Here is a 12,500-nt window from a genome sequence, read left to right on the forward strand (position 1 = left end):
CCCCCTATCCTTCCAGTTTCTCCTCCAAGGGCAGGTACAGCACGGGGTTAGATACAGAGTAAAGCTCCCTCTACACTGTCCCATCAAACACTTCCAGGGCAGGTACAGGGGGTTAGATACAGAGTAAAGCTCCCTCTACACTGTCCCATCAAACACTCCCAGGGCAGGTACAGGGGGTTAGATACAGAGTAAAGCTCCCTTTACACTGTCCCATCAAACACTCCCAGGGCAGGTACAGGGGGTTAGATACAGAGTAAAGCTCCCTCTACACTGTCCCATCAAACACTCCCAGGGCAGGTACAGGGGGTTAGATACAGAGTAAAGCTCCCACTACACTGTCCCATCAAACACTCCCAGGGCAGGTACAGGGGGTTAGATACAGAGTAAAGCTCCCTCTACACTGTCCCATCAAACACTCCCAGGGCAGGTACAGGGGGTTAGATACAGAGTAAAGCTCCCTCTACACTGTCCCATCAAACACTCCCAGGGCAGGTACAGGGGGTTAGATACAGAGTAAAGCTCCCTCTACACTGTCCCATCAAACACTCCCAGGGCAGGTACAGGGGGTTAGATACAGAGTAAAGCTCCCTCGACACTGTCCCATCAAACACTCCCAGTACCTTTAATCTCCGGCGGCCCCTCTACGCCTGGGAGAATTGTCTCCCCCTGTTTCTGCTCTGTGCCATTGATCTCCGAGCCACGTTTGTAGATTCCCAACCGGACGTCCTTGAAAACTCGGAACATCTCATCTACTCTCGCTGTGTATCCAGCCAGCTCCGATACCTGCAGCAGAGAACGCCCGCTATGAAGAAAGGTTGGGCCTGTACTCATTGGAGTTTGGAAGAAGAAGAGATTATAAGAACATAAGAAATAGGAGCAGGAGTCGGCCATTCGGCCCCTCGAGCCCTGCTCCGCCATTTAATACGACCATGGCTGATCCGATCATGGACTCAACTCCACTTCCCTGCCCGCCCCCTTATCGGTTAAGAAACTGTCTATCTCTGTCTTAAATATATTCAATGTCCCGGCTTCCACAGCTCTCTGAGGCAGCGAGTTCCACAGATTTACAACCCTCTGAGAGAAGAAATTCCTCCTCATCTCAGTTTTAAATGGGCGGCCCCTTATTCTAAGACCATGCCCCCTAGTTCCAGTCTCCCCCATCAGTGGGAACATCCTCTCTGCATCCACCTTGTCGAGCCCCCCTCATAATCTGATACGTTTCGAGAAGATCACCTCTCATTCTTCTGAATTCCAATGAGTAGAGGCCCAACCTCCTCAACCTTTCCTCATAAGTCAACCCCCTCATCCCCGGAATCAACCGAGTGAACCTTCTCTGAACTGCCTCCAAAGCAAGTATATCCTTTGGTAAATACGGAGACCAGAACTGCACGCAGTACTCCAGGTGTGGCCTCACCAATACCCTGTATAACTGGAGCAAGACTTCCTTGCTTTTATACTCCATCCCCTTTGCAATAAAGGCCAAGATACCATTGGCCTTCCTGATCACTTGCTGTACCTGCATACTAACCTTTTGTGTTTCATGCACAAGTAACCCCCAGGTCCTGCTGTACTGCGGCACTTTGCAATCTTTCTCCATTTAAATAATAACTTGCTCTGTGATTTTTTTTTTCTGCCAAAGTGCATGACCTCACACTTTCCCACATTATACTCCATCTGCCAAACTTTTGCCCACTCACTGAGCCTGTCTGTCTCCGTGTAAGATTCTGAGGGGGCTGGACAGGGTAGATGCAGAGAGGATGTTTCCCCCTCGTGGGGGAATCTAGAACTAGGGGGGCACATAGTCTCAGAATAAGGGGCCGCCCATTTAGGACGGAGGAATTTCTTCTGGTGAATCTGTGGAATTCTCTGCCCCAGAGAGCTGTGGGGGGCTGGGTCATTGAATATATTTAAGGTGGAGATAGACAGATTTCTGAGCGATAAGGGAGTGAGGGGAGCGGGCGGGGAAGTGGAGCTGAGCCCAAGATCGGATCAGCCGCGATCTTATTGGATGGCGGAGCGGGCTCGAGGGACCTCCTTCGGTGCTGCAACCGTTCTCTGATTCTACCCGTGCCAATTCTCCCGAGATGGAGGAGAGGGGGCTGGTGGAGTGTTTGCGCACTGGTTTCCGACCCCAAACAACTGCCCGGAGGGGGGAGAGCGGGGGGGGGGGGGGGGTGGAGGGGGGTACCCACATCAGGCAAACACGGCAGAAATACTCCGGATTTTCCCCGCCAAAACCGCCCCCACCCCAACTCTGCGGTCCGTCACTCACCTCCGATTTTCGCCGTAGAGCGATTAGGCTCTGACTGACCCGGCAAGCGCGACCATGTCAGCCAACCGGGCCACGGCAAGCTGCAAACGGCTTGCGCCCCCCGCAGCAGAACTCTACGCCGTGTGGTAGACGGCGCGGAGCTCCTGTCTACGGTACGCAAAAGACGCTCGATAAACGCTCACCTCAGAAAATAGTTTATCCTATGCACTGCGAGCAATGCCACGGATGAGTTCCTTACACCCCTCGGGAGAGGGGTGGGGGAAGGGGTGGCGGCACCACAATTATGTCCCTGGGTTGGATGGGGGAGCAGGGGGGGGGGGGGGGGGCGGTGTGCAGTTCAATCAGGCAAGGTTCCTACTGCTTAGCGATAGAGCAATTGATCTCCAGGTGACCCGTCAGTTACGGCAGTTGCAAACAGCTTACCGCTCAGCGGCGGAATAACGCACAGGGCCCCCCGGTGACCGGCGGGGAGCGGGCACTTCGGCATGTGGAGGTTTCGCCCGAATAATAATCACCACGCCCCCCCCCTCCCCCCAACCCTGCTACGTTAGAGCTGAGTGCCCCCCCCCCCGCACCCACTCCCTCCAGACGTCCCCGGGCTCCCCCCTCCCCCGACCCCACCACCCCCGCCTCGGCTCACCTCCTTGTAGGACGACATGATGCGCTCGGTAGCGTCGGCACTGGCTACGAGCAGGTGGCGGGCGGTGGTGAACGCCTCTGTCCGCTCGCTCACCAACTCCTCCTCGTTCCGTTCCATGGCCGCCTCCTTCGCCTCGTCCGAGTCTGCGGGGGAGGGGCACATGACACAACACAGGGCGTGGGTGGTCCGCGCTGTCTGCAACCCCTTCTCCCTCCGCCTCTCCCTTCGTCCTCCTGTCTGTCTCTCTCCTTTCCCCTCCCCTCTCTCTCTCTCTCTCTCTCTCTGTCTCTCTCCATTCCCCTCCCCTCTCTCTCTCTCTGTCTCTCTCCCTTCCCCTCCCCTCTCTCTCTCTCTGTCTCTCTCCATTCCCCTCCCCTCTCTCTCTCTCTGTCTCTCTCCCTTCCCCTCCCCTCTCTCTCTCTCTGTCTCTCTCCCTTCCCCTCCCCTCTCTCTCTCTCTGTCTCTCTCCATTCCCCTCCCCTCTCTCTCTCTCTGTCTCTCTCCATTCCCCTCCCCTCTCTCTCTCTCTGTCTCTCTCCCTTCCCCTCCCCTCTCTCTCTCTCTGTCTCTCTCCCTTCCCCTCCCCTCTCTCTCTCTCTGTCTCTCTCCATTCCCCTCCCCTCTCTCTCTCTCTGTCTCTCTCCATTCCCCTCCCCTCTCTCTCTCTCTGTCTCTCTCCATTCCCTCCCCCTCTCTCTCTCTCTCTCCCTCTGTCTCTCTGTCTCTCTCCATTCCCCTCCCCTCTCTCTCTCTCTCTGTCTGTCTCTCTCCATTCCCCTCCCTCTCTCTCTCTCTCTGTCTCTCTCCATTCCCCTCCCCCTCTCTCTCTCTCCATTCCCCTCCCCTCTCTCTCTCTCTGTCTCTCTCCATTCCCCTCCCCTCTCTCTCTCTCTGTCTCTCTCCATTCCCCTCCCCTCTCTCTCTCTCTCTCTCTCTCTCTCCATTCCCCTCCCCTCTCTCTCTCTCTCTGTCTCTCTCCATTCCCCTCCCCTCTCTCTCTCTCTGTCTCTCTCCATTCCCCTCCCCTCTCTCTCTCTCTGTCTCTCTCCATTCCCCTCCCCTCTCTCTCTCTCTGTCTCTCTCCATTCCCCTCCCCTCTCTCTCTCTCTGTCTCTCTCCCTTCCCCTCCCCTCTCTCTCTCTCTGTCTCTCTCCCTTCCCCTCCCCTCTCTCTCTCTCGATCTCTCTCTCTGTCTCTCTCTGTCTCCACCCCGCTATCCCCCCTCCTCTCTCTCTCTCTCTGTGTCTCTCTCTCTCTCTCTCTCTCCCTCTCTCCCTCTCCCCCCGTCTCTCTCTCTCTCTCTCTCTCTCACACAACCCTCTCTCTCTCTCTCTCTCTCCCCCCTCTCTCTCTCTCTCTCTCTCTCTCTGTCTCCCCTCTCTCTCTCGCTCTGTCTCCCCCTCTCTCTCTCTGTCTGTCTCCCCCTCTCTCTCTCTCTGTCTCCCCTCTCTCTCTGTCCTCTCTGTCTCCCCTCTCTCTCTCTCTCTGTCTCCCTCTCTCTCTCTCTCTGTCTCCCCCCTCTCCCACCTCTCTCCCCCTCTCTCTCTCCCCCCCTCTCCCCCTCCCGCCTCTCTCCCTCTCTCTCCCCCCTCTCTCTCCTCCCCTCACCCTCTCTCTCCCCCGCTCTCCCCCTCTCTCTCTCCCCCCCGTCCTCTCCCCCCCCGGGCCTTACCGGTCTCCGAGTATCCGGTGGCGGTGATGACGGGAACTGCGACCATGAGCAGCCCCGCGGCACTCCACACGTACTTCATCAAGAACTGCTCCAGCATGACGTACCACAATCGCTTCACCAGGATCTGGTTAATCTGCGCCGCAAGGTCCTGGTAACAACTGCGCAGCAAATTCAGCTCCACCTACGGGCAAGGGAGGGGGGAGGGTTACTGAGTGACAGTGTGAGGGAGCTGGATTAACATCAGTACAGATACAGTCAGTAACACAGGGTGCTGGGGGAGAGGGGTTACTGAGTGACAGTGTGAGGGAGCTGGATTAACATCAGCAGGGATGCAGTCAGTAACGCACACACACCCATCCCCTCCCCTATGTCAGTCATGACTCAGTCGGCAGCACTGTTGTCTCTGAGTCAGAAGGTTGTGGGTTCAAGACCTACTCCAGAAACTTGAGCACATAAATCCAGGCTGACACTGCAGTGCAGTACTGAGGGAGTGCCGCACTGTCAGAGGGGCAGTACTGAGGGAGCGCTGCACTGTCAGAGGGGCAGTACTGAGGGAGCGCCGCACTGTCAGAGGGGCAGTACTGAGGGAGCGCCGCACTGTCGGAGGGGCGGTACTGAGGGAGCCCCACACTGTCGGAGGGGCAGTACTGAGGGAGCACCGCACTGTCGGAGGGGCAGTACTGAGGGAGTGCCGCACTGTCGGAGGGGCGGTACTGAGGGAGCCCCACACTGTCGGAGGGGCAGTACTGAGGGAGCCCCACACTGTCGGAGGGGCAGTACTGAGGGAGCACCGCACTGTCGGAGGGGCGGTACTGAGGGAGCACCGCACTGTCGGAGGGGCAGTACTGAGGGAGCCCCACACTGTCGGAGGGGCGGTACTGAGGGAGCCCCGCACTGTCGGAGGGGCGGTACTGAGGGAGCGCCGCACTGTCGGAGGGGCAGTACTGAGGGAGCCCCGCACTGTCGGAGGGGCGGTACTGAGGGAGCCCCGCACTGTCGGAGGGGCAGTACTGAGGGAGCGCCGCACTGTCGGAGGGGCAGTACTGAGGGAGCCCCACACTGTCGGAGGGGCGGTACTGAGGGAGCCCCGCACTGTCGGAGGGGCGGTACTGAGGGAGCCCCGCACTGTCGGAGGGGCGGTACTGAGGGAGCGCCGCGATGTCGGGAGCTGCCCTCTTTCGAACAAGATGTCAAACCCACATCCCACGTTTGCCCTTTTGGGTGGGACGTAATAGATCCCCAGGGGCTAAAGTTGGAAGAAGAGCGTGGTGGTGGGGGGGGGGGCGGGAGCAGGGGGGCGACGTGCGAGTGGGGGGGGGGGGGGGGGGGGGGGGCGGGCAGAGCGTGTTCTCCCCGGCGTCCTGGGGGCCAATATTTAACCCTCAACCAAGAAAATAAGCTGGGACATCATCACAGCGGCTGTTTTTTGTGGGTGTCTGCCGCGTTGCAAATGGCGACCGCGGTGGGCCCTATTGGTCGAAGTGTTTAATTGGCTGCTGTGGGGGCCGGGGGCCGGGCGGGGGGTGGTTGGCGGGGGCGCGTGACGACGACGACGAAAGGCATGTTTCTCCGGTAGGGACCCGTGCCCCCGCCACGCACCTTGTGTCCGCCGTAGAAGGCGATCTCCTCCGAGTTGGCCACCACCCGGGAGTGCACGTGGCGGAGGCGGCCCTTGCGTCGGGCTTCCTCGGCCGCCAGCCGTCCGAAGCGAGGCGAGGCGGCGCGCAGCACCAGGGCGGTGAGCAGCAGCACGCCGGCGGCGATGGCGGTGGAGCCCCTGGACCGGGCCCCCCTGCGCCGAGCGGCCTGCACCAGGGCGTAGGTGTTGACGGCCACGTCCAGCAGGGGCTTGGTGAGGTTGGAGTAGAGATGGGCCAGCGAGGCGGTCAGCGCCCGGATGTCCTCGGTCAGCGAGTGGTCGGCGTCACGCAGCCGCCCGTCCAGCCGGCTGACCCGGTAGTAGGTCTGGCGCTGGAAGTAGCGGCGGTGGGCCTCCAGGGTCAGGCGCGTGCGGAAGGCCAACGCCAGCCGGCCCTCCAGGCAGCGGATGGCGCTGTTGACGAAGGTGGCCGGCAGGGCTACGGCCAGCCAGCGGGCCAGCGCCCAGGCGAAGCTGTGCGCCCGCTTGCGCACGATGCAGCTGACGATGCGGCCGTCCAGGTGGGCCACGTAGACGGAGAGGAAGGTGCGCGAGACGAGGGCGGCCGAGTGGAGGGCCAGCAGGCCCCACTCCGCGCACAGCGGGCCGGGGAAGAGGATCTTGAGCAGGCGCCAGAGCTGGGCGGCCAGCTGGCGGTTCAGGCCCAGCGGCGACTTGGCGTCGCCGTCGCCCTCCGCCGTCGCCTCCCCGTCGGCCCGAGCGGCCTCCGCTGTCGCCCCCGCCCCAGCGGCCTCCGCCGGCGCCTCCCCGTCGGCCCGAGCGGCCTCCGCTGTCGCCCCCGCCCCAGCGGCCTCCGCCGGCGCCTCCCCGTCGGCCCGAGCGGCCTCCGCTGTCGCCCCCGCCCCAGCGGCCTCCGCCGGCGCCTCCCCGTCGGCCCGAGCGGCCTCCGCTGTCGCCCCCGCCCCAGCGGCCTCCGCCGGCGCCTCCCCGTCGGCCCGAGCGGCCTCCGCCGTCGCCCACGCCCCCCAGGCCCTCGGTGCCCCCCTTCGCAGCGCCGGGTACAGCCTCCGCAGCCCGTAGGCGCTCAGGGCCAGCAACGCGGCTCGCTGCAGGGGTTTGCACCGCCCCAGCCGTCGCGGCAAGGCCGACATGGCCGGAACTCGGGCTCAGCGCACCCTCCTCCTCACACCGCCCACCGGCACTGTCTGTCCATCGCCCTCACTCTCCCTCGGCACCCCTCGCCCGCACTCACTCCCTCTCTCTCTCTCTCTCTCTCTCTCTGTCTCGCTCTCTCTCCCTCTATCTCACTCTTTCTCTTTCTTTTTCTCTCTCTGCCCCCTCCCTCTCACTCTCTCTGTTCCCCTCTCTCTCTCTCTCTCTGTCTGTCTCTCTGTCTCTATGTGTGTTTGTCTCTCTCTCTCTCTCTCGGGCTCCCAGATCCCGGGAGAGTTGCGGAAGTCCTCCACCTTCCCACAATGCAAAGAGTTGAAACTTCGGCTGAAACTCCCTCTTAAAGGGGCCAAGGCGGGGAAAAAGTTGGCTGAACTTCTTAAAGGAGCAGCAGGGGGTCGGAGCAGCAGCACAGAAAACGTTTGCTGCACTTTTTTCTCTGCAAATAAAATTTTTTCTATATTACAAAACTTTTCCTCTGTTTAAAAAAAACTTTTTGTTTGTTTAAAAAGTTTGCAGTCTCTGTATTCACTCAGATCCTACTGTGTGAGAGAGAGAGAGAGATTGTGTCTGTGGGACCAGAGAGAGAGAGACTGGGGCTGAGTGTGTGAGAGGCAGGATTACCAACTTTATATCTATTTCATAAAGCACTTCTCCTCCACAATCCTCAGACAATCCCCACACACCCTGCAAATAATTTACAGCCTGCTTGGGATATTTTGCAATGTTGGGTCAGTGGGTTGAAATCTCTGGCCCCTGAGTCCAAAGTTTGTTGGTTAGAGTCCCAGAGACTCGAGGAGAAAATTCTCGGCTGACACTCCAGCGCAGTGCTGAGGGAGCGCCGCACTGTCGGAGGGGCAGTACTGAGGGAGCCCTGCACTGTCGGAGGGGCAGTATTGAGGGAGCGCCGCACTGTCGGAGGGGCAGTACTGAGGGAGAGCCGCACTGTCGGAGGGGCAGTACTGAGGGAGCCCCGCACTGTCGGAGGGGCGGTACTGAGGGAGAGGCACACTGTCGGAGGGGCGGTACTGAGGGAGCCCCGCACTGTCGGAGGGGCAGTACTGAGGGAGTCCCGCACTGTCGGAGGGGCAGTACTGAGGGAGAGCCGCACTGTCGGAGGGGCAGTGCTGAGGGAGCGCCGCACTGTCGGAGGGGCGGTACTGAGGGAGCGCCGCACTGTCGGAGGGGCAGTACTGAGGGAGCCCCGCACTGTCGGAGGGGCAGTACTGAGGGAGAGCCACACTGTCGGAGGGGCAGTACTGAGGGAGTGCCGCACTGTCGGAGGGGCAGTACTGAGAGAGAGCCGCACTGTCGGAGGGGCAGTGCTGAGGGAGTGCCGCACTGTCGGAGGGGCAGTACTGAGGGAGTGCCGCACTGTCGGAGGGGCAGTACTGAGGGAGTGCCGCACTGTCGGAGGGGCGGTACTGAGGGAGCGCCGCACTGTCGGAGGGGCAGTACTGAGGGAGAGGCACACTGTCGGAGGGGCAGTACTGAGGGAGTGCCACACTGTCGGAGGGGCAGTACTGAGGAAGAGGCACACTGTCAGATGGGCGGTACTGAGGGAGCCCCGCACTGTCGGAGGGGCGTTACTGAGGGAGCCCCGCACTGTCGGAGGGGCGGTACTGAGGTAACGTTACTACAGTGACTACACTTTAATAATTCCTCCCTGGGCTGTGAGGCACTTTGGGCCGACCTGAGGGGGTGAAGGACGATGCAGAAATGGCGGTCTGTCTTGCGATCGGGGCTGGGAGATGGTTTCTGCCATCGACGGGTTGAACATTTATTAACCAGACACCATCGCGTCAAGGTTGCGAGTTCAAACTCGACCCTGGGTAATTACCCCTCACTCTCCCCCCAGCTCTCTCCCTCCATCACTCCACTCTCTCCATCTCCTCATCCATTTCCCCTCCCTCGCTGTGATAGACTGGCCTTTCTCATCATCACTCCCTCCACTTGCTGGCTCCCTTTTCCCTCACTCCCTCCCTCCCTCCCTCTCCCTCCCTCCCACCTTCACTGTCCAGTCTCGTCTCTCTCTCCCTTCCTCTCCCTCTCCTTTACTGTCCCCTCTCTCCCTCCCTCTCTCTCTCCTTCACTGTCCCGTCTCTCTCTCCCTCCCGCTCTTTCTCTCCAACCTTCCCTCTTTCTCCCTGCCTGTCTCCACTCTTGCTCTCCATCTCTCTCTCTCTCTGTTCCTCTCTCTTCTTCTCACTCTCTCTCTCTTTCTGTCTCTCTTTCTGTCTGTTTCTCTTTCTCTGTCTCTCTCTCGCTCTCTCCCTGTCTTTCTCTCTGTCTCTCGGGCTTCCGGACCCCGGGAGAGTTGCGGAACTCCTCCACCTTCCCACAATGCAAAGAGCTAAAACTTCGGCTCAAACTCCCTCTTAAAGGGGCTGAGGCGGGGAAAAAGTTGGCTGAACTTCTTAAAGGAGCAGCAGGGGGTCAGAGCGGCAGCACAGAAAACGTTTGCTGCACTTTTTTCTCTGCAAATAAAACTTTTTCTATATTACAAAACTTTTCCTCTGTTTAAAAAAAACTTTTTGTTTGTTAAAAAAAGTTTGCAGTCTCTGTATTCACTCAGGTCCTACTGTGTGAGTGAGAGAATCATCGAAAATAGGTGCAGGAGTAGGCCATTCGGCCCTTCGAGCCTGCACCACCATTCAATATGATCATGGCTGATCATTCCCTCTGTACCCCATTCCTGCTTTCTCTCCATACCCCTTGATCCCTTTAGCCGTAAGGGCCACATCTAACTCCATTTTGAATATATCTAACGAACTGGCTCCAACAACTTTCTGTGGTAGAGAATTCCACAGGTTCACAACTCTCTGGGTGAAGAAGTTTCTCCTCATCTCGGTCCTAAATGGCTTACCCCTTATCCTTGGACTGTGGCCCCTGGTTCTGGACTTCCCCAACATCAGGAACATTCTTCCTGCATCTAACCTGTCTAAACCTGTCAGAATTTTACATGTTTCTATGCGATCCCCTCTCATTCTTCTAAACTCCAGTGAATATAAGCCCAGTCGATCCAGTCTTTCTTCATATGTCAGTCCTGCCATCCCAGGAATCAGTCTGGTGAACCTTCGCTGCACTCCCTCAAATGCAAGAACGTCCTTCCTCAGATTAGGAGACCAAAACTGAACATAATGTTCCAGGTGAGGCCTCACCAAGGCCCTGTACAACTGCAGTAAGACCTCCCTGCTCCTATACTCAAATCCTCTCGCTATGAAGGCCAACATACCATTTGCCTTCTTCACCGCCTGCTGTACCTGCATGGCCAACTTTCAATGACTGATGTACCATGACACCCAGGTCTTGTTGCACCGCCCCTTTTCCTAATCTGCCGCCATTCAGATAATATTCTGCCTTTGTGTTTTTGCCACCAAAGTGGATAACCTCACATTTATCCACATTATACTGCATCTGCCATGCATTTGCCCACTCACCTAACCTGTCCAAGTCGCCCTGCAGCCTCTTAGCATCCTCCTCACAGCTCACACCGCCACCCAGCTTAGTGTCATCTGCAAACCTGGAGATATTACACTCAATTCCTTCATCTAAATCATTGATGTATATTGTAAATAGCTGGGGTCCCAGCACTGAGCCCTGCGGCACCCCACTAGTCACTGCCTGCCATTCTGAAAAGGACCCGTTTATCCCGACTCTCTGCTTCCTGTCTGCCAACCAGCTCTCTATCCATGTCAGTACAATATCCCCAATACCATGTGCTTTAATTTCACACACCAATCTCTTGTGAGGGACCTTATTAAAAGCCTATTGGAAGTCCAAATATACCACATCCACTGGTTCTCCCTTGTCCACTCTACTTGTTACATCCTCAAAAAATGCTAGAAGATTTGTCAAGCATGATTTCCCTTTCACAAATCCATGCTGACTTGGACCGATCCTGTCACTGCTTTCCAAATGCACTGCTATTTCATCTTTAATAATTGTTTCCAACATTTTCCCCACTACTGATGTCAGGCTGACCGGCCTATAATTACCCATTTTCTCTCTCCCTCCTTTTTTAAAAAGTGGTGTCACATTAGCTACCCTCCAGTCCATAGGAACTGATCCAGAGTCGATAGACTGTTGGAAAATGATCACCAATGCATCCACTATTTCTAGGGCCGCTTCCTTAAGTACTCTGGGATGAAGACGATCAGGCCCCAGAGATCTATCAGCCTTCAATCCCATCAATTTCCCGAACACGATTTCCCGCCTAATCAGAATTTCCTTCAGTTCCTCCTTCTCGCTAGACCCTCGGTCCCCTTGTATTTCCAGAAGGTTATTTGTGTCTTCCTTCGTGAAGACAGAACCAAAGTATTTGTTCAACTGGTCTGCCGTTTCTGTGTTCCCCATTATAAATTCACCTGATTCTGACTGCAAGGGACCAACGTTTGTCTTCACTAATCTTTTTCTCTTCACATATCTATAGAAGCTTTTGCAGTCAGTTTTTATGTTCCCAGCAAGCTTCCTCTCATACTCTATTTTCCCCCTCCTAATTAAACCCTTTGTCCTCCTCTGCTGAATTGTAAATTTCTCCCAGTCCTCAGGTCTGTTGCTTTTTCTGGCCAATTTATATACCTCTTCCTTGGATTTAACACTATCCCTAATTTCCTTTGTTAGCCACGGTTGAGCCACCTTCCCCGTTTTATTTTTACTCCAGACAGGGATGTACAATTGTTGACGTTCATCCATGTGATCTTTAAATGTTTGCCATTGCCTATCCACCGTCAACCCTTTAAGTATCATTCGCCAGTCTATTCTAGCCAATTCACGCCTCATATCATCGAAGTTATCTTTCCTTAAGTTCAGGACCCTAGTCTCTGCATTGTGTCTGTGGGACCAGAGAGAGAGAGACTGGGGCTGAGTGTGTGAGAGGCAGGATTACCAACTTTATATCTATTTCATAAAGCACTTCTCCTCCACAATCCTCAGACAATCCCCACACACCCTGCAAATAATTTACAGCCTGCTTGGGATATTTTGCAATGTTGGGTCAGTGGGTTGAAATCTCTGGCCCCGAGTCCGAAGTTTGTTGGTTAGAGTCCCAGAGACTCGAGGACAAAATTCTCGGCTGACACTCCAGCGCAGTGCTGAGGGAGCAGCGCACTGTCGGAGGGGCAGTACTGAGGGAGCGCCGCACTGT

The 12,500-nt window shown here is 57.0% G+C and overlaps 1 protein-coding gene across 1 annotated transcript in view; it reads right to left on the bottom strand.

Annotated features, from left to right (window-relative positions):
- LOC139257689 (ATP-binding cassette sub-family D member 1-like) overlaps positions 1-7,335 on the bottom strand; it is a 12,099-nt gene extending 4,764 nt beyond the window's left edge. The window contains exons 1-4 of the mRNA XM_070874580.1: positions 6,184-7,335; positions 4,585-4,765; positions 2,913-3,055; positions 621-783 (exon numbers count right to left, since the gene is read on the bottom strand). Coding sequence (XP_070730681.1) covers positions 621-783; positions 2,913-3,055; positions 4,585-4,765; positions 6,184-7,335 — 1,639 coding nt within the window. The remainder of the gene's footprint in view (positions 1-620; positions 784-2,912; positions 3,056-4,584; positions 4,766-6,183) is intronic.
- Between the last annotated feature and the right edge of the window lie 5,165 nt (positions 7,336-12,500).

The sequence above is a fragment of the Pristiophorus japonicus genome, unplaced genomic scaffold, assembly GCF_044704955.1.
Source record: "Pristiophorus japonicus isolate sPriJap1 unplaced genomic scaffold, sPriJap1.hap1 HAP1_SCAFFOLD_896, whole genome shotgun sequence".
Lineage (NCBI taxonomy): Eukaryota > Metazoa > Chordata > Chondrichthyes > Pristiophoridae > Pristiophorus > Pristiophorus japonicus.